Genomic DNA, 22,235 nt, shown 5'->3' on the forward strand with positions numbered 1-22,235 from the left:
CAGCCGTCACACACAAACAAACAAACAAACGTAAATAATTTGTGTGGTTCAAGCGAGAAATATGCGGCTTCCCGCTACTCGACCGCAATATGTGTAGCAGTGTGCCTTTGCAACGTGTCCGGCGGTTCTAAGAGGTAAATATATTCAGACAAATATCGAAATTGCGCCAGTATTGGTATGAATATGCGTGTATATACGTATATGTGTGTGTATGAATATGTATGAATCTGTTTATGTATTGGTAAGGCTGTGTCATAGAGGAGGTTTAGTAGGTTTGGGTACCGCTCGAGAAAATTAATTGGAACGAAAAGGTGTTAAACGCGCACTGCGTCGGGTTGTCATTAACATAGATGTGTCCGCCCGAGGAAGTGTGTTCCAACAACCAAACTACACTTTACCGTAATTTACGCGTAACAAGTTGCCGGGTTCGCTTTGTAGCGCATCTAATGCCAGCTCAATAGTTGACATAATAATAATAAGTGGTGGAAAAAAGTCGGTGCCAGTGCGAAATTGTGCTAAATAATATCAACAGAGACAGTGTCAAAGTTTTAACGGCCGCAGTTGGAAATCAAAAAACGCTTTTTCCAAATTTTCATTTGTAAAAGTCGTTTTTATCTAACCAATTGTTAGATAGTTTGGTGTGTTATGAAAACAAGTGAAAAGCTTAGCTATCGAAATGCAACTCAAGGTATGTATGAGCATGGAGGCATGGAGGCATATCAGCAGAGAATATTTTACACTTATTTATATACCGACACCTTTATCGCCACTATCTTTGGTGGAACGCCACCTTTTTTATCTGGCCAAAATGTGAATTAGGCGGGAAAAATTATCTAAATGTGGACCTGATAGCAGTGCAAGAAAATCAAATTAAAAGAGTTCTCAAACAAAAATATGCCGTTTTTGTTTATTAGATAAAATAGTTTTGAATGAAACATTTTATTGAATGTAAGAAGGATAAGTAAAAGTCTGAAAAATGATTTGCATATTTTCAATATTTCTTAGCTTCTTTTGCATACCTTTTCTATGCTGGCTATGTAATATTGCAGATAATCAATAAATTGTGTGTAGGAAAGGTGTTTTTGTAAAAGAATACGAAAGCAATTGTTCGTATTTGCATAAACCTCCGACGGGGCTTTGGCGGTTGGCAACAACAACAACAAAATTATGTTAATTTTGACTATAAATTCTATATATATATGGCTATAGTGTTAGTTTTTCATACTATATAAAGTTTTGATTTTTCAGTTTGTATGGCAGCTATATGCTATAGTTATTCGATCCAAATAAAATGTTAGAAAGATTTTAGTATTGCTTTTAAAAATAAGCTGTGCCAAATTTCATGAAGATATCTCGTCAAATAAAAAAGAAAACTTGATTTTGATTATTCAGTTTGTATGGCAGCTATATGCTATAGTGATCCGAGCAAAACTATTTGTGCCGATATTATAAAGTTATCTTGTAAAAAAAATCTGTACGAAATTTCGTGGAGATATCTCATCAAACAAACAAGTTTTCCATACAAGAACTTGATTTTCATTATGCAGTTTGTATGGCAGCTATATGTTGTAGTTGTTGGACTCAAATAATATGTTGAGGAATTGTAGTGTTACCTTTGAAAATAAGCTCTGCAAAATTTCGTGAAGATATCTCGTCAAATAAAAGAGTTTTCCTTACAACAACTTGATTTTGTTTATTCAGTTTACATGGCAGTTATATGCTATAGTAGTCCGATCTAAAAAATTTCTTCAGATATTTTAGCCTGCCTTTAGAAAATAATTTTTACCAAATTATATGAAAATATCTTGTTAAATAAACAAGTTTTCCATACAGGGACTTGAGTTTGATCGATCAGTTTGTATGGCAGCTATATGCTATGGGAGACCAATTTCAGCGACTTTGAGAAATGAGCAGCTTTTTTAAGAGAAAAGTACGTGTGTAAAATTTCAGATCGATATCTATAAAACTGAGGCACAGCTGCACGTATTATATATATAGACAGACAGACTAGAAGAACTGAGCCTTGTTTTAAGGTTTCTGACATTTATTTATCGAACTCATTAATGAAAACACGGTGCTTTTGAAACCTGTTGACTAACGTCCTTAAGGTTTTGAATATGCAGAGTAAAATCCTGCAATCTTCATTTACTTGGCTCTTAGAAGTGAGCGTTTCGTGCTTTGGCGACAGCGAATATTCGATAATAGTTTGGGTATTCACCTTCTTGGTGGCATTTATCTCTTGAAGAACCAAGTTTCTTTCATAGATGACTGAAGTATAATAAACCATATGAAAATGCACACAAGTTTGCTGAAATATTTCAAAATTTCATCAATGTCTCGCAGAGTTTCTGTGGAAAGGTTTTGATTTGTTCCAAAGGGCTTATCACACCCGCTCTATTTTAGCATACCTCCTTGTATTAGAAGGACAGTGAAGTGCATTGAATATTTTGGATTTCAGAATTTTCGAACTTTGTATGAAAATATTGAAACATTTTTGAACGACACCAAAGGAATGATTGCTCGAGGATATCATTCAGCTGAGCTGACTTCAAACAAATTCAGTTTGTGGGCACCACAAGGCGAAAGTACTGTAGTTTTACGTTCGATGTGATTTTGCGCTCTATCATTTTTACTGTTCATGTTACTATCAACAATTTATTTATTTAGTTAAGTCTATGAACATTCATTGAATTTAGCCCTGACCACGGCTATCTTCCATTATTTGGTAAATTTGCAGCGGCAATAGCTCAGCGGTGTTTTCGTGACAATCTACAGAAGAGAGAAAACGCTTTTTTATCGGTAATCACAACGTTTAAAGCCATGTTCAAATTAATCATCTATCAAAAGCCTTCTGGTTTTGAACTACGCACTTATTTTTTGGAAAATACGGGTCCTCTGACAACTCCGTGAACGGCGGTAATCATATTGTCTGCAATTTAAAATAAATTACTTTCAACGAAAACTAAAAAGTCATCGTCTGAACAAGGACTAGCCGTGCAAGTAAACTATCGTTAGGTCACCGGTTAGTTATCCAATAGCGCTACCAAAGATTTGGGTTAAAGCTTTGTTTAGATTTTTACTGAGTTTTTTTAGGGCTCATTTGACAATTTGAACTGAAACCGTCCATCCCTTTAAAAGAAATGACTTTCAACGCAAGGTAAAAAGTAATTGTCGGGATAAGGACTACCCGCTGCAAGCCACCTATCGGTTAAATTACCGGTTAATTATCCAAAAGCGCTACCAGAGATTTCTGTTCAAGTTTTTTTTTTTTTAGATTTTTCCTTTCTTACCAAATTATTTATGCTTTGTATGCTCAAAGTATTAGAGTTTCGATGGCCGTGATTTGCTGGGACGGTATTCAAATTCAACTGCTAACACTTATGAGTTTACATGAAGATTTTAATATTATTTTTCACTAGAATATTTTTTTATAATTACATATATAACCGAAAGTGAGGAGAAGGAGTATCGTTACCACTAACTGGTTTAAAATTGGTTTTATATTAGGTACAATTGTAATAAAACATTGATTACGGGAGGGAGTCTCATTTCCTTTGATGGTGTTGTTTTTGTTGTTTTGTTTCGACTAAAAATTCAGCTTCGTTCTAAGAAAATGCAGAGGCAATTACTTTCATAATTAAACTAATCAAATGAGTCGGTAATTAAAAGTAATTTCATTATAGAAAATTCTCATGCCATAAGGTTGTAAATTGCCAGTGAAATAGTGAGTAGAATTCAATTGTCTTGCCTGTGGCAATACCATAAATGTTCAAATTGTTTGTGTATTTTTCAAAATTGGTGAATGAACTGAGAACATACTGCACTCACAGCAATTGAATGCAATTTTTATGACCCGAAATGGTTTTAACCCTAGGCTTTAGAATATATTTTTCATTTCGAGCACATCTAAACTCCGTACGCAGATATGTATGGATGTATGTGCAGCAAGCATACTATATATTCAAGTAATATAATATAACCGAGTTGAGTGCCTACTTAAAGCAGCACAGCCGCGCTAATGTCGCGGGCGCCACTGTCATTGGCTTATCAAAATTATATCCTTAATAACTTCATAGCAGACGGGTATAAACAACACACACACGCGCACATATAAACACACATATTATCATATCCTTTGGTCTGCCTGCGTATCCTTTCGCTCGCTCGATACATATACATATGTACATATAACTAGGTGTATGGTAGGCTGTCTTCGCGCGTGTCTAATGTATTTATCTATACAACATATCAGTAGATGAGCGTTCAAGTCCTGGCCAACTGTTAAATTTACTCGATTACGATTGGCCGTGTGTGCGGCTGATGCACTTCCTGCCAACAAATGTCACACACACGTCGCTAGCCGAGCGCGTTCATTCATTGAATAACTCACTCAAACACACATACACACATATAGTATATACGAAAATGCAGGATACACTTTTGATCCTTAATGCACACATCTCATCAGCCGTGTTGCGTGTTAGCTTGTCCTATCAACCTATGATACGATCGATTGCCATGCTTTTCCACGTTTCACCGCGCTGAGGTGATAGCGTTGACATAATATTCCCATTACGCAATTTCTATTGCCTGTGTGTCCTTATACGAAGTACAGTGCCATTGGCTCCTTTTCAATGGTTTGCTTGACCGCTTTGCGCCGCTCGATTTATGAATGAATTGCGTCGGCGCTCAGTGCCAGCAACTATTTACCTGCAATTGAGCGGTAAAATAATGAAATAAAATTTGTTGGACAATTTTGTATTGTTATTATTGGATATTTTATTAGTTTGAATTTTGGTACATTCCACGTGGGCCGTTCCAGCCACACTGAGTGGCTGTTTTTTCAGGTTTGTGCACACACACACACACACACATATTTTGTGCTGGTGCATTTCTAGAGCACATAAGGAAAGGAATTTTGACGCCAGCGGCACAAATTTAATTGCTCATAAAGATAATGGATCTTTCCAGTTTTAATGGGCAGCGGCTATAATGCTGTGAAACTGTGCAACCGAAGGGAAAAGTGTCACACGAAGTGAATGTTTTTTTCTTCTTACTTCTTTTTTGTGTCATTTGTTATCCGATTCAGTGAGTTTCATGTGTTGGCGCCTGCCCATTGATGACTAATGCGGAGCAATACAGGAAATTGCTATTTTTTTAGTTTAATAGAGGCGACATATTCATGCAGCAAATATATACTTATGGCATGTGTTATAAATAAAAATTGTAGTTCATCTTACCTGATATATCGTCACCTAAAATGCAAAAAAGCGTAATATCACTTTTCCTAAGTTCACTGGCGAAGAAAAAACGTTGTAATAGAAACCACTCATTTAAAAAAAAAATTGAGTTTTGGTTATAAACTGGTTATACATTGGTTATATATTCGTTATATCTGACAGCGGAAGCTGAAAATTTTATGCTACATAATGATATTTGAGGTGATGATATATAATTAAATTTGATTTTGAAGCTGCTTAGCGTTGAAGTAACTGCTGAAAGTCGGCTATAAATAGTTATTTCTTAAGAGGCACATTTTATACGTCAGTTGATTATATCATTAAAAATAACATACAAATTTTAAATCGATAACGCAAATAGCTTTTTGAGTTACATACTTCTAAATTATAGCCTCTTTTCCAATCAGCTCCACCAATTTATCTCTAAAATCGTTTTGTTGGAAACGAATTTTTTTTTCTACAGTGATTACTCGGAGCTCAAATTATTCGAGCCCGATCCATGCTTTTGGATTTTTTGCATATTGTTCTCCATAAAATAGGTTAAGTTAGGTTAGATAAATAGGTTGATTATACTACTTGGACTGCCATAGACGCTAGTCCATTGTTATGATTAGAACTCCTTCGTATGGATCAAACGGACCGTCGTACATACAGGGTTTGTCCGGAAAGTAATACAACTGATTCGGTAGAGGGCATTACTAGCTAACGAACGAGCGGTTGGTCAGTTGTCTCCGAGCACCTGGAGAGTCAGGACAAATATTTTCGCGCGATGTGTTTCTGAGAGTGGCGCAAGCCGAAAAATGACATTGTGACGTAGCACTTAAACATGCGAAAATGGTCCCAAAAGTGCTCACTGACGACCAGAAATTGAGGCGAGTGGAAGTATGCCAAGAAAATTTGACCATGTGTGAAAGTAACCCCTAGTTTTAGAGTGGCGTAATAACAGGTGAAGAGTCATGGACCTTTGAGTATGATCCCGAGACAAAGAGGCCTTCCGTGACGCCTTCAATGCTTGGAAATCGCGCCGCCAGCGCTGCATCGACGCAAAAGGACATTATTTTGAAAGTTTTTAAAGAATTGTCACGATTGGTTCAATAATTTGTTTAAATCAACTTCAATTTTTTTAAAAATGCTTCAACTTGAGTGTAGTGAAAGCTGAAAAGTGGAGAAGAAAATGTTTAGATGTTTCCACCTCTTCCTCTTTGACAAGTTCCCATCTTTAGCTTTACCGCATTAGCGTCTGTGGGACTGTGCCTAGTTAGGATGTCTATCATTGTGGCGATGTGCGCCTTGTCTAAGAACTCGCAGTTCAAGGAACCTTTTATTCATACGGGTATGAGAGCCTGGCGTTCCCATCCTGATGGAATTTAAGTGTGGGTACCTTTTCTTGCATGCACATCTATTTCATAGCAACTCTGTCATTGGAGTAGATGCACACCTCCCTAAAAGAAGCCGCATTTTGGAGAGCTACATCTGCTGCTACTTTTATTTCTGCTGGAAAGACACTACAGTGGTCTGACATTATGAAAGAAAAGTTGATTGAGAGCTTTCGACTGAAGATACCCCCATCCAACGCTCCGCCTCAGCTACGATCCATCCGTGAAAAAGCTCACTGTACTTGTTCTTCTACTTCGACTCCGCCTCATCCACATTATGTTCATATACTGAGCTACCAGATCAGAAATTGACCTTTGACAGCCTAGAGACGATCAAAATTTTGTGTAAAATAAGAAAAAAAATATGAAAAACGCTGCCAATTTTTCAATTTTTGTTGACTATAGGTCATTTTGGGAACAATATCTTGTAGAGATGATTTTTTTTTAGGTTTCAAGCCCGGAGAATGCGCCTCATATTACCTTGAAAATCACTCATGAAGATCAAATTATTATTTTTCGTTAATTCTATAACCGAAAGTTAAGAGAACGAGTATCCTTCCTCTAACTGTTATAAAACTGGTTTTATATTAGGTACATTAAAAAAAAAAAAACGTTGATTACGAGGGAGAGTCTTATTTCTTTTGATGGAGTTATTTTTGTTTAGACTAAAAATTCAGCTTCGTTCGAAAAATCATTTAATTATAAAAAACAATAACTAAATTTCATGAAAACACAATGAGGATCAATTATGGTAGTAGGATATTAAATAAATAAAACAAAAAATTAATTAAAATAAAATTAAATGAAATTAAAATAAATTAAATTAAATTAAACTAAATTAAATAAAATAAAATAAAATAAAATAAAATAAAATTAAATTAAATAAAATAAAATAAAAAAATAAAATAAAATAAAATTAAATTAAATTAAATTAAATTAAATTAAATTAAATTAAATTAAATTAAATTAAATTAAATTAAATTAAATTAAATTAAATTAAATTAAATTAAATTAAATTAAATTAAATTAAATTAAAATAAAATAAATAAAATAAAATTAAATAAAATAAAATAAAATAAAATAAAATAAAATAAAATAAAATAATACATTAATTCAACATTGAAAACTTGTCTACTCTACACTTGTAAGCATAACTATATTTAACGTGTGTGTATTTGATTTCATCAACAGCGTTTAGACGCAACGCCCAAAGTTTTATTGCTCCCTAAATACTTTGAGCAACTTTTATGAAGCAATAATTCATTGGAGTAATACTCGTAAAAAAGTTTCTACGCATATAAGTATGTGTTAACGAATAAACATACATATTTATCTATGTAGGTATATAAAATTAAAAGTTTATTTCACACGTTCAAATGTCTAACCAACCAACCAGCCAGCCACTATCAGCCCCCAATCAAAATTGTTAACAACAACGGTTACTGTTGTTATTATGCAGATAAGTTGGCGTTCGCGATGGCTCGTTGTGCGGCAATCACTAAGTCAGGTTGTTGTTTTGTTGTTGCTACTAATGCTGGTTGATGTGATGGCTACGACGGCCACTGCTGATGATCATGATGATGTTGTTAATTATTTAACTGTTGTGTGAGGAGTGAAGTGTCGTTTCGGACTGAATGATAACCATTTGACCAACTTGAGTGCGCGCCAAACGCTTATTTGTACAACTCTCAATATATGAATGTGCCTGTATAATAATATGCTATGCATACATACACATACACATACACATACTCATGCATATTCATATTTGTACTAACGCATATCGTGCGATAATATGATTTGATAAAAAGGCAGCTTACACATATTAATACATATGTATGTTTGTATGTACATACATGTATGCGTTGATATGCTTCGAGCGTTTTGTGTGATAGCTGATTTGTGCGTTTTTTCTTTAATATCTTATCAATATTTAAATAATGAAATCGATATATGCCAAGCTGTGAAATAAACGCTTGCTACTTAAGTTTATTTCCAGTCATAGATATCGCCTATATTTATGCATGTAAATATAAATAAATATAAACATAATCGTGTTTGAGTAACTGTTTTCTAACAACAGGTGTAAACGTTATTACAGCACGCGACTAAAATTTTGTAAAAACCAGCAGAATACCCCTTACAGGTGCTATTATTATACCATAAAAAGGTATAAAAACGTCTTTATTTGGATCTTGATGTATTAGTTTGTATGACAGCTATATATAACAGTGGTGCATTGTGAGCAATATGTTCGGAGGTTAGAGCCATTGCCGCGAGAATATAAGTTACTGGACTACGAATCCCCGGAACCTATAGGTAGGTACAGGGTTTGTCCGGAAAGTAATAGGACTGATTTTCTTCCGCCGCGACTGTACTTAAGAGCATGCGCGCACCGACTGGATTCGGTAGAGGGCGTTCCTAGCTAATGAACAAGCGGGTAATCAGTCCTAGCACCTGTAGAGTCAGGACAAACATTTTCGCGCGACGTGTTTCTATGAGTGGTGCAAGCTGAAAATGCAGCGTTCATTAGAGCAGAGGTACGCGAGTAAATTCTGTGTGAAACTCGGTAAATCTGCGATAGAAACGTTTGATATGATCAAGCAGGCTTACCCAAATGTTGCTTTAGCAAGAAGTGGTGTGTTTCGGTGGCACCAGACCTATTTGGAAAACCGGAATAGGTCGCTGATGAAGACCGTGCTGGGAGACCTGCGACTTCGACAAACACCGACAATGTGACTAGTATGCGCAAAGTTTTGAACTCAGACCGTCGACTAAGTATTCGTTTAATTGCCCAGATATTAAATTTATCAAAATCTATGGTTCAGTCCTCAATAGACTCAAAGAAACTGTCAATCGGGTCCGAAAAGACATCGCAGCCGATTGGAAGTTGCACCACGACAACGCCACGGCTCACACCGCCTTTCCTGTGAAGATCTACCTAACCAAGGCCGGCATCCCAACGCTTCCGCAGCTGCCCTACAACCCGGATGTGACCCCTGGACTTTTTTTGTTTCCTTGCCTGAAAAGGCCGATGAAAGGCAAGCAGAGGATCGTAGCAGCATGCACCTCGGCTGTCAAGGCTATTTCGGAGAATGCCTTCCGTGACGCCTTCAATGCTTGAAAAACGCGCTGCCAACGCTGCATCGACGCAGAAGGAACCTATTTTGAAAGTTTTTGAAGAATTGTAAAGATTGGTTCTATCAATTTTTTTAAATCGACTGAGTCCTATTACTTTCCGGACTAACCCTGTAAATACTTATTTTTAATAAAACAAAAACAATTTGAGATATCAATGAAGTTCTTTATTCCTGTGAAAGTACATGCGTGTTGGCATAGACCATAGACTTGATGTAGCCTCACAGGAACTAGTCTAACGGCGTCAAATCGCACCGCCGAGGCGGTCAATTGACTGGGCCATTTCATGAGTTAGCACGCTCACCAAACTTGGTTTTCAAAAAATCCATTGTGACATTCACTGTGTGGCTTGTGGAGCCGTCCTGTTGGAACCACATATTGTCCAAGTCCATATCATCCAATTCGTGTCAAAAATATTTGGTTATCATTGAGCGGTAGCGATTCCCATTCACTGTAACATGCCGGTCTTGAAAACCACGGAAGAAGTACTGCTTAATGATGCCGCCGGTCCATAAACCGCACCAAATCGTAATTATTTCGGGAGGCAATGGTGACTCATGGAGTACGTATGGTTTATTGCCTGACCAATAACGTATATTTTGCTTATTGATGGAGCCATTCAGCCAGAAATGAGCGTCCTCGCTAAAAATAATTTTTCGATTAAAATCCGGATCATTTTCAAGTTGTTGCTCAGCCCAATTCACGAACTTACCACAATTCTGGTGGTCAAGTGCCTTCAGCTCTTGCATCAATATGATCTTGTAAGGATGCAGGCCAAGATCTTTTTGCAAAATTCGCCACAACGACGTCACAGAAAAGCCCAACTCTTGTGAACGACGTGTGAGAGACTGATTTGGGTCTTCCTCAATTGAAGCGCCAGCGGCAGCAATATTCTCGACACTACTCGTATAGACACTTCTTTGTTTCACTGGCACGGCAATATTTTGTACTGGGCCTGTGGATTCAAATTTGTCCATTAGACGCTCAATTTTTGATCTTACAGGATGATTATGACGACCATAAATTGGGCGTAGCGCTCTTAGAGTTGAGGCCACTGACTCCGAATTTCAAGCAAATTTAAAAAATTTCGGCACATTGTTGGATCGTATATCTTTCTATGTATGATGAAATGGCAAACCTTACTGAAGAAAAATGTCAAAAGAGCGGCGAAAAATATGGCGTCTTTTGCTGTTCCTATTTGTCAACTTTTGTAGCGTTGAAAAAACGCTGTAGTGAAAAATCGGAATCAATTTTTTATAAGAAACGGTTTATAGCTTCAAGCGAAGTTAACATTTTTTCTTGTTTTTGATTTGAAGAATTATCCGCGCTGGTCTATCATAGAAAAGAGGAAAATGTGTTCTTAGCAAGCAACTAAATATCAGTTAAAATTGTCTACTCTGATGATAAAAGGGATTATCAAGTAACTTCTTGTCTACAATCAGCATATCAGTAGTTGAAATTGTGGATGATAGCAACGGCCTTGACTAGATTGCGATAAAGTGGGGTGTGAGTCCTGACATATGTATGTATGTACATTGGTGTAGTAAAATTTGAAGAACAAACACATCGTTATGCTCATATTGATATTAAAACGCTTTGACCCCGCGTATAACAGTTAATATATCTTTGTTCTAAGTGTTAGAAATATGTGTGGTAAATAAAATTTAAATAAAATATGTAGAAATATTTTTTTGATGGTTTTACTTTTGTTTTACTTTTAGGTTATTTTGAAAAATTTTTTCTGTTTATAATTTCATGACAAATTAGGGTGTTGTCGCTGTTTGGTAAATACGTTCAATCATTTTCGAACTTTGGTGCACGTTTAATTGCCAAATAGGTACATTTACTGTTAAATACATTATGTACATATGCATGTATGTATACTTACGTATGCGCTGGTGGTACAAATTAAATCACAAGCAAATAAATATTTATTTTCTAAAAATATTCAATGACGCGTTGAAGTTTTTTATGACATTGTACATTGAGGGGAATTCCAGGATTGTGAAGTACTATATAGTGTAAGTGGAGTGTGACTCATTCAAATTAAAGTTAGTTAAAGTTAGGCAAGTACGATTATTGGCAGTTTTTTTAATAACAAATTTTCTAGCTTTTTTACTTTTAGCAAATTTCAAAAAAACCATAATTTTTCGAAAAATCAATACTTTTCAAATTTTTAATTATGAAATAGATTTTCATATCCTATAATGTTCCATTCTTCCAGTCGACTTTTTCACTTCACTTTCCTTCGTCAATTTCACAGTCTGCCTTTTCGTGCTCAATATTTTTTGTTTCCGCTGAAAGTTGCTAACACTTCGTCACCTTTCGTTTCATAACTGTGAATTTGTCAACTTTAATTTCCGATCGACCGATCGACATCCGTTGACTTGTACAAACAACATATAGACGGTCTTTTGTACATAAATGAAAATGTTCCGCTTGTCGGTAGGTGCGAATGTTGTTAACAGTGCTCAAGTCAAATATAATATTACCAATAGCTCAGACATGTTTCCGCTATGCATGTTATAAGCTTGTTGTTGTTGCCTTTTGTTGTGTCAACGACTCATCAACTCATTCAGTGTCAGTTCTAGTACTTCGCAAAAAACAAGAATTGAGCGCGCTTCGAGCAAATTACTTCATGAGCATGCCTTGAGGTAAGTGACTTTGTTGTTGGTGTATATGGACGTGTGTGTGTTTGGAATTCGGGCTTGAAATTCTTAACAACGATTTCCTTTCCTTTGCTTGCTCTAGAAATGAAAAGTGAAATATGTTGTTGTACTTTTTTGAAAGAGGCCCGTGTGGCATTAATAACGACATGATTTTTATTGCAGGTGACAAATTGCATTTATTTGTCGCCAACGCGCAGAGGTGTTTGTAGTTCACCGCTGGTTTTGAAAAAAGTACTTGATATACTTTATATGTACATATATGGGTATATAAGGGTGGGTCAAAAAAATGCATACTTTTTTTCGTTTGGTACTTTCAAAACTAGATTATTAGACTCTTAATAGAGCATTCAATTGTCTATACAATTTATGAGACGAGATATATTTTCAAGTAGTTGGAAGCGAAATGAATTCGCCTATCTGATATTATGAAACAGAAAAAAATAGAAAACTGCAAGGTAGCGACCCTATTTTAGAGGTGTCTAAGAACATATTTTTCAGAGTACCAAGCCAAAAAATAAGAAATGTTTTTTTTTTAAGAATTTTTTTTTGGTCCACCCTAGCGTTCATGCAGTGTTTCAAATACAATCTGAACGTCCACTATATATATCATAAAAAGAAAACGTTATTTTAAAAATTTGATATTTTAATCAAATAGCGCGTAAATGAAAACTATTGATATTCTGAGTGCCCTTGGATCCTTAGTCAAACTCGTCAATGCAAATGTCAAGTTTTTCAAAATGTTTTCTTATTTCTACACCAAATACATTTAAAATTGATATACTAGAATTTTCAATCGATATCTCAAATAGTTCTTGAGTTGCAGCCTTCTAAATTTAGTGGTTCAATTCAATGAACTATATCAGTTAATCTTTAAAGAGCACTACTAGTGTGGAATTTCGAAAAAATAATTTTTTTTTTATTTCTACATTTATCGCTTGTCTGAGCCTTCAAAAATAATATACTAAAATTTTAAATAAATATTTCAAATATTTTTTCAATTACAGCTATTTAAAGTGTAGTCAGGTTTTACTCGAAACAGCATTTTTTGAAGTCTGAAAACTTTTTTGAAGAACCCGAACTCCCATTTTGTATTAATTTTACTGTTTTGGCTTTTTTTACTTGGAATACTTTTCGATCCAGTGTAAGCTTCATCCACAGAGAAGGGCGGCTCCACTGTAGCAGTGGAGGACCCGAACTCGACAAATATTTTTTTCAAAAATTTCACTGTTTCGGTTCTTTAACTTCGAATACTGCTCGATACAGTGTCATTTTCTTCCACGGAGAAGAGCAGAATGACTGAAACAGTCGAAAACCGGAACTCGAAAACATTTTTTTTTCTAAAATTTTACTGTTTCGGCTCTTTTACTTCGAATAATTTTTGTTCCAGTGTAAGCTTCATCCACGGAGAAGGGAGGAATCGCTGGAGTAGTGGAGGACCCGACCTCCAAAAACTCTTTCTGCTCTTTTACCTCGAATAATTTTCGATCCAGTGTAACTTTCATCCACGGGGAAAAAATATCGAAAATATTCCTAAAATTTTACTGTTTCGGCTCTTTTACTTCGAATACTTCTCGATCCAGTGTGAGTGTCTTCCACGGAGAAGAACGGAATGACTGAAGCAGTGAGAACTCGAACTCGAAAAATATTTTCTTATAAAAAAATATTACTCTTTTTGTTCTTTTACTTCCAACCCTGCTCGATTCAGTGTAAACTCCTCAAATATAATGCTCTTGAAAAATAAAAAATAATTTTAAACTCTCTTTTCCATGCTTTGGTTTTAGTAACCCTTTAAAAAACACTGCACTGTTGTCGCAGCTACTCGTACTATATACCGATGAACTGTACTGACATACGTACGTTTATGGGTATGTTTCAAAGCAAGTTATGCGTCAACAATGGGATTCTCTGCTTTTGAGGTGCCCCGAATCGGAAATCGTGTTGCTTAGCACTCGCCAATTTGTTTTCTTCTTCCACTTTTGCTTGTTTGCCGATTTGTTTGAGTTACAAGCTGACTGTTTTATGACCGGAACTTGGGTCACGCTTTCGAATAAGCGAAAACAAACTTTGCCGACGTCGTTGACAGTAACAAACCACCAATGCTATACAAACAATGCCAATGACACAACAGAGATGACGAATGAACGAAGACTGTGACAATGACGACAATGTCGCCTCACCCACCTGACAATTATCAATACAAATAAAATCACACTTGTAGAAGTCGTAGAGCATAGTTTCATTTCGATTTTGAACTTTGTTGCAGATGGAAGCACAGGCACAGCAACAATTGCCGCAACAGCAACAGGTACTTGCCAAACAAGCGCAACAACAAGCACAACAACAGGCGCAACAGCAGCAGCATTTATTATCGAACATCAAAACGGAAGTGAATAGCGGTGATTCGCAGCTGCCAACTGTGACCACAACAACATTGCAGGCCCAAAAGAGCGCTGCTGAGGAACAGCAGCAAGTTGCGCAGGACTTGAACCAAACACAATCTGTACAGCAACAGCAAACAGCTGCGCAACAGCAGCAGCAACAACAACATATCTCTAGTCAATCAAAGCCACTGACGCCTAATCAATCTCAAGAGCAAAAACAACAGTTACAGCAGCCACCGACAAGCGTGGCCACATCGGCTGCATCGATTACCGGCGCTCAACCAACATCGAGTGAGGAGTACAGCATACCGTTACCGCGCAACACTCAACAGCGACGAATATTGACCACAGCGGGCACATTGTGAGTAAAATTTATTACATTTATGTTAAGCAAAGATTAAAAGCAACAAGAACAATAGGTGCTTGAAGCGACTGCTAAAAATAAAATCAAAATCAGTAAGGAAGGTCTAATTTCGGGTGTTACCGAACATTTTATGCTCTCGCAATTTGCAAATTGTAGATATAAGGTATACATTGTGACAAAAAAGCGCTCGGAAATCGTAACAAAATTCCGCAGGTAAACGATATTTCAAAAAAATATATCTTCCTAAGTTGGTAGGACTGTCATTAATTACGAAGCCAAATATGAGCGCGATCTGTCAACCTCTTTGTTGACAGCAGCTGCTTAAGTCGGTACGCCTCAGTAGTGCTTTGCGATTTTTACAATGGAAAAATATTGGACAAATAATTTGTCTAAAATTGTGTATTTTTAATCAAATTTGTGTAGAAACGTTGCGAATGTTGGAGAAAGCGTACGGTGATTCAGTTTTATCAAAAACACAACCCTACGAGTGGTACAAAGCCTTCAATAACGGTCGGAAGATCTTTGTAAATCGTGAACGACTTTCGACCTCTTCAACTGACGAAAATATTAAAAAATTGCAGGATATGGTGCTTGAAAATTGTCAGGCAACTGTTAGGGAGATGGCAAAAGAGCTCGCCATCTCACGCGAGTGCGTTCGAATGATTTTAATGGATATTTTGCGTATGAAACGAGTACTTGCTCGTCTCGCTCCGATAAAGCTGAATTTTCTACAAAAAGAGTACGATTGTGACCGAATTGAAAGCCAAAAACGCAATAAATACCATATATCAACCACGAGACTTGGCTCCGTGTGATTTTTTCTTGTTGCCCACACTGAAATTGCCGCTCCGTGGAACTCCGCGTACCCGTTTTGAAGGCGACAAAATAAATATTGATGAATAATTCAATATTTTGCATTTTATTTGCAATTCCGGGTACTTTTTTGTCACAATGTATATCAAGCAGATGTTTGAAAATCTGCATATTAGGCATGTGGGGACTTGAGGAGACTATTGCACTGATTTTATGCATTTTAGGCAAGACGATACACTGTTATTAGAAAGGTATTATTTCTGAGTTTCATTGAGATTTCTTACATAAGTATTGGCAGATGCGGTATAAAAAGGACCTGAAGTTCAAAAACAACTGTATTATACCGACCTCCCTTCGGTGTCAGGGGACTACCTGGTCTACGGAAAGAGGGCTTAAGTGTCAAAATTAATGAGATAACGAGAAACTGACGAAACGAGTTGTTTATTTTTAACAACTAGTTATTTTTAAAAACTAGTTTTCGCACGTTAGCTCCCTTTTCATAGACCAGGTCACATATGTATATGCAATAGTGGTCCTGTCTAAAAATTTTTTCGGAAATTATATCGTTGCTTTATAGAGACAGGTGGACAAACGGTCACACGAACATAACTAAATCGACTCAGCTCGTTTATAGGATATCCGATCTTTCTATGTTACCTCTTAGCTAACATAATGTACCTGGTTCAGCGTACAATTTTATAAACATATAATTCTCTATTTTATTAATTAAAATTTTTTTCTGTCGTTCTTTCCGAAAACGCGACTATAGCGAGGAAAACGACAATCGTGACGCTGATCAGCCCGACTCACAGTCCGAATTTCATCATCATCAATCCCCCGCCAATTATGTGGTAATGGCACCGCGCAACGAAGAGCATCCACCGCCCGGCACCGCCGTCTACACGTACACAACCACTGAGAATGGTCAACAGATTATTTGCACCGAAACTGGTGCAGCCATCAAACTCGAAGATATCGAAAAGGATCAACAGGCCGGTGCAGACGCACAGCAACATCATCAGCAGCAAATTCAGCAACAGCAACAACAACTTTGTACGCCACCAGGCAGTGGCTACGGCGATACGATTGTTGTATCCGCCGCAGCATTACACCAACATCAAAATCCACATGGCGTCATCAATGCCTCGACACATGGCGGACATCCGGGTGCGCAACTGCGTTTCGATCCCGACGAGCGCTACAGCAATGTGCTGCAGGACAACGGCAACGTACAGACTATTTACTACAATCCCTCGGTGGTCGACTCAAGCGCACATCCCGGTGAGGCAAAGACGTTTACAGATCTTGGTAATACCGAGTACTATTCGAGTCCACCCACATATGCATTGCCACCGCCGAATAATGGTCTATACAGTGTTTCGAGTTCGACGCAGTTGATTTGTAAATCGGATCCGAATTTAGGTGCCATGCGACAGCCGGGACAATTTCAGTCGTTAATGGAATCGGGCGTACAGGAGCAGTCGATGTGGGCGCCATCAAGTGTCGAATTCTCCGGATATGTAAGTATCACACCTACGACTGTATATAAGTAGTTTTGTTTGTATTATTTCTCGAAAAAAAGACAATATTGGCACAATTCATTTGGCACTGTTTATGCATCTAAAAACAAAATTCTACACCTTCTTTTGCTTCCACACACTTACGGAAATATTATAGAATACATATCACCATCAGGTAGTTGATGACTACGGCACCGGCAATATGACCGCAACGCATTGGCCAGGCACGGGACCGATCACGGCTTACGAGGCATCGCTTGTACCGACTGTCTACGAGTCACCCAAGTGTGAGAACTGTGGCGCCCTCTACATACGGAAAGGCAACGATTTCTATTGCCCTACGGGTTGTAATCAACTGCGACCGACCCATGTGCGTGTACCGACACGTCAAACCAAACCGAAAATACCAGCCAATACCAATAATCGACGTACGGGCGTCACGTGCGCCAACTGCAACACCACCACGACAACGCTTTGGCGACGCAACAACGAAGGCAACCCTGTATGCAACGCTTGCGGCCTGTACTTCAAGCTACACAATACGAATCGGCCGCAATCAATGAAGAAGGATGGCATACAGAAACGTAAGCGCAAGCCAAAGAATAACGGTGGCATGCCGTCCATGAAACCACTACCATGTAAGTAAGAGTTTAATGAAAATTATGCCCTTTATGCACCCTGTTTGTACGCTGACTCACTCACTCAAAGTAAATGACTACTCACACACAGCACTGTCGGGCATGACGCAGAATGTGACGCTGATGGCACCTAACGGTACGATTTACCCCTCGCAAGTGTCCGCCTTAAGCTTGCCGATGAACGGCGGTGTTGGCGCGGGTATTATTGGTGGTGGCCAACAACCGTTGCCCGGTGAAATACGCGATATGTCGATAAATGGTAATGGCAGCAGTGCGTCTGCTGGCTCAGTATCCTCCGGTGTGGTTGGTGGCAGCGTCGTTGTGGCGAGTAGCGCGGGGAGCTCCGTAACCGCCACCGGACCACGCAACGTATCGATTGTACAACACGTGACTGGCGACAGTCACTCGCCGTATAGCAATCCACCATCGCAAAGTCAATCGCCGCACTTATCCAATCCATCGCCGCTAAATCGACAACCAATCGCACAAAGGTGGGTGGCAGACAAGTGATAAATACTAATTCGAGTTTGTTTTTAACGATTTTCTTTGCTTTCGTTATTTAGTGTGCAACCCATCGAAGCGACACGTGCAACAAATGGTGAGATACCGACCAGCGTCATAACGCGCACTGGCCTACCCGAACGTTCCTCGAATAATTGAGCGGCATGCGGCCCTCACATGCAAACTTTTTGAATTTGCCAAAAAGAGATAAACCAAAGCTTTTGTTGTACTTGAGTACGTGTATTTTATTATTAAAAAAAAAAATATTAATATTTTTAATAATATTTTTGTGTCGTTAAAAATTACTTTTACTTTCATGGAAATTTATATTTTTAGTTTAAAATTAGTTTTAGCGCAAACATGTAAATATATTTAAGTGCCAAAATTATACTGAATATAAGTAGAAGAGGATTTGCATAATCCCAGCAATGCTTAAAAATATATACCATATTATAGATTAAAAAATTAAATGCTATTTGTGTGTAAGTACTTAAACATAATTCATTATTTAATTAATTAAATTTAGTTTGTTAAAGTAGTTCGTTTTAGATATGTGAATAAATAAAAAAAAACATAAATATTTTTTGAAAATATTTTATTTTTTTAATGATCTTATTAATTTAATTTATGCTTAACTCGTAAGCCTACTGGACTAACTAAACTAAATAAAATGTAGTGGAGATAAACTGAGATATAAACCTCGTAGCTAGCAGTAAATAAAAGATAACTGTCTGTAACTCTCTAAATTATAAAGAAACGAAATGTAGTTAATAAAAAATGGGCATTTTGGAATATTTTTCACTTACTCGCAATAATTTGTTAAAGTAAATATTAAGTTATAAGATAATTTTAATAAAATTAAATATAATATAAATCCAAAATGCAAAAGTGTTGCAATATCCTTCGAACCACATCAAAACTGATTTTGTAAAATTGAAATTAAGACCATACCGTAATCATAATTTAAGGAATTTACTAATACATCAAGCAGAGAACGCTTATCTTGTCCGAGTTTCCGAAAAATATTTTTACGTTCTCTGAATCGTGAACCTTTTGTATGATAGATGTTCTCTGCAAGAAGGTTTAGAAAGGCAACCGTTAAAAAATCCGAATTGTGTACTAACATTAAAGTAGAAATAAATAATTAAAAAATTTAAAATTTTACATATGTATATAACACTGATTTACAGTAGTACAGCTGCCAGATATAATGATCCAAGTAGAGGTACTCTTTCAAAAGTCTTTTTTCGACAAATCACGCGTAAGTCATCTCAAGCTGTCATTTTATTTTTGTTCAGTATTGTTTGGCATTTCAGGACTTACGTCTAAACAACATTTATAAATCGTTCAACTTTATTACGAAAATTCACCTTCTGCAAAGAACGAGTTTCGCGCGCCTCGCTCAACTTATGGACAACACAATCAGCCTACTGAGCGTACTATTAGCAACACCATCACCCATCTTGAGACCCAGCATTCATTATTGGATCATATTCGACTGAATAGAATACGCCCAGCACGCAGTGTAGAAAATTTAGCAGCAGTAGCTGAGAGTGTACACGAGGAGAGTCGATTCGGCGCCATTCGCAGCAACTCCAACTGACGTATAGAACGACTTGGCACATTTTACGTCGAGATGTTAAATTGAAAGCGTGCGAAACACAGCTTGTGCAAGAAACTGAAGCTGCTCGACCTTTCCAAGAGACATCATTTCGCTATATGAGCTCCAAGAAGATCTGACATTTTCGAGATAAATTTTGTTCAGCAAAGAGGCCCATCACGGGCTTAGTGGGTCTTTGGGACAAAGAGCAACCTGAAGAGATTCAATAGCTGCCATTTCATTCAGAAAAACAACGATTTGTTATGGTTTGTGGGTCGGTGGGATCATCGGTCCATATTTCTTCAAAAATGATTACGGTGAGAGCGTAACCGTCAATGGCGGCCGTTATCGCGTCGTGATAACCGACTATTTGATGACTGAAATTGAAGCTTGTAATCTCGGCGACATTTGGTTTCAACAAGACGATACCATTTCCGATACATCGCATCAATCAATGGATTTATTGAGAGAACACTTCGGTGAGCGGATAATTTCAGATTCTGGGTCGGTCGATTGGCCACCAAGATCGTGTGATATCACCGCGTTAAACTTTTTCCTGTGGGGATATGCAAAGTCTAAAGTCAATACGGAAAATCTCGCTGCGATTCAGTCCTTGGAGCAAAACATCATCGAAAATTAGCCTCAACGGATGGACCATCTGAGACGTATCCGCAGCCAATATTTAAAAGAGATAATCTTCAAAAAATAAATGCCAAAGATAATTAACATTCCCCATTAAATTTGAAGTTTCTGTGTTTCTTCTTTAGAAAAGTAGAGAACCTCGAAATGGATCACCCTCTACTATTTTGAGCAAAAAGTGGTAAGACTTTGTTCATATTTTTAAATTTTTTAATTTATTCTTCAAAATATATGTCCCGCCCCTTAAAATAAGCCCCTTTGACCACAATATACTTGTCCGGAATAGCTCTCAATGCGCGTAGCGATTCACTTTAATGTCTTCAACTGACTCAAAACCAGTTTCCCTGGAGCGGTCGTCTGAGTTTGCTAAATAGCCAGTCATACGGAGCAAAATCGGGAGAATACCGTGGATGCGACACGATATTTGTGGAAAACTCACGAAGAATCAATGCAATAAGTAACGGTGCATTGCCTTGGTTCAAAAACCAAGAGTTGTCGGCCCATAATTCCGACCTCGTTTTACAAATAGCTTCGCGGAAATGACTCATAACACTCAAATAGTATTCCTTGTTGACAGTTTGGCTGGTCGGTAGGAATTCTGAGTGCACCACACCCCAAAAATCGAATAAAACTGTCAACAAAATCTGACTTTTGACTTCCTTTGCGCGGCGTCGGCTCATCTTTGTCTTTGTAAGCAATGATCCAAGACCCACCGCCAGTAATAATACGTTTCATGATATCCTGCTAGTCGGAAAGCATTATTTCATAGACGCTAATTCGACTTAGTTTTTTGAAAATATTTAATGATTTTGGAAGCAATCGTGCTTTAACTTTTCTTAGGACCAAAGGATCTTTCAAAGTGGGTTTACTGATCCTTCCGATATTTCCACTTTGCCGGTAAGATCTTTGACTATTGATTGTCGATTCTCAAGGAACAACTCCTTTATTTTATTGCCATGTTGATCATCAGATGATGTGGATGGCCGTCCTGGACGTGGTTCGTCATCAACGTACAACTCGACCCTCTTTGAATAATTTGTACCTATCAAAAACACTTCATCGCAACAAAAAAAATATCACCGAAAGCCTTTTCCAATATTCTGAATGTTTCGGCACCAGAATTTTTATGGGGAATTTTTAAACTTCCAAGTGACTTTATACTGCATATATCGGCCTATAAGTGAGTTATGTATCTCTATGAAAAAAGTGAGCGGTTTTTCTTATAACCGCTATGAAACTGGATGAAAATTCTTCGCAGACCCCATACAGCTAACAGGCCTTATATACCTGAAGATACTTCCCTAGCTTTAATCCTTGCAAGTTGCAAGAGTATGAAATGCTCAGTTTTACCCAAAC

At 37.3% G+C, this 22,235-nt stretch overlaps 1 protein-coding gene across 3 annotated transcripts; it reads left to right on the forward strand.

Moving 5' to 3' along the window:
- The first annotated feature begins 322 nt into the window (after positions 1-322).
- Positions 323-19,077, forward strand: LOC126751429 (box A-binding factor). 3 transcript variants are annotated; one of them, XM_050461689.1, is made up of 6 exons: positions 323-688; positions 14,687-15,165; positions 16,751-17,501; positions 17,659-18,139; positions 18,210-18,630; positions 18,703-19,077. In XM_050461689.1, the coding sequence occupies exons 1-6, from the start codon at positions 677-679 to the stop codon at positions 18,797-18,799; spliced, it is 2,241 nt and encodes a 746-aa protein (XP_050317646.1). In that variant the 5' UTR covers positions 323-676; the 3' UTR covers positions 18,800-19,077. The 3 variants fall into 3 exon arrangements, with proteins under 3 accessions (XP_050317646.1, XP_050317648.1, XP_050317647.1); XM_050461691.1 differs by having other exon boundaries at positions 18,231-18,630; XM_050461690.1 differs by having other exon boundaries at positions 17,677-18,139.
- The last annotated feature ends 3,158 nt before the right edge of the window (positions 19,078-22,235 follow it).

The sequence above is a fragment of the Bactrocera neohumeralis genome, chromosome 2 (assembly GCF_024586455.1).
Source record: "Bactrocera neohumeralis isolate Rockhampton chromosome 2, APGP_CSIRO_Bneo_wtdbg2-racon-allhic-juicebox.fasta_v2, whole genome shotgun sequence".
Classification (NCBI taxonomy): Eukaryota; Metazoa; Arthropoda; class Insecta; order Diptera; family Tephritidae; genus Bactrocera; species Bactrocera neohumeralis.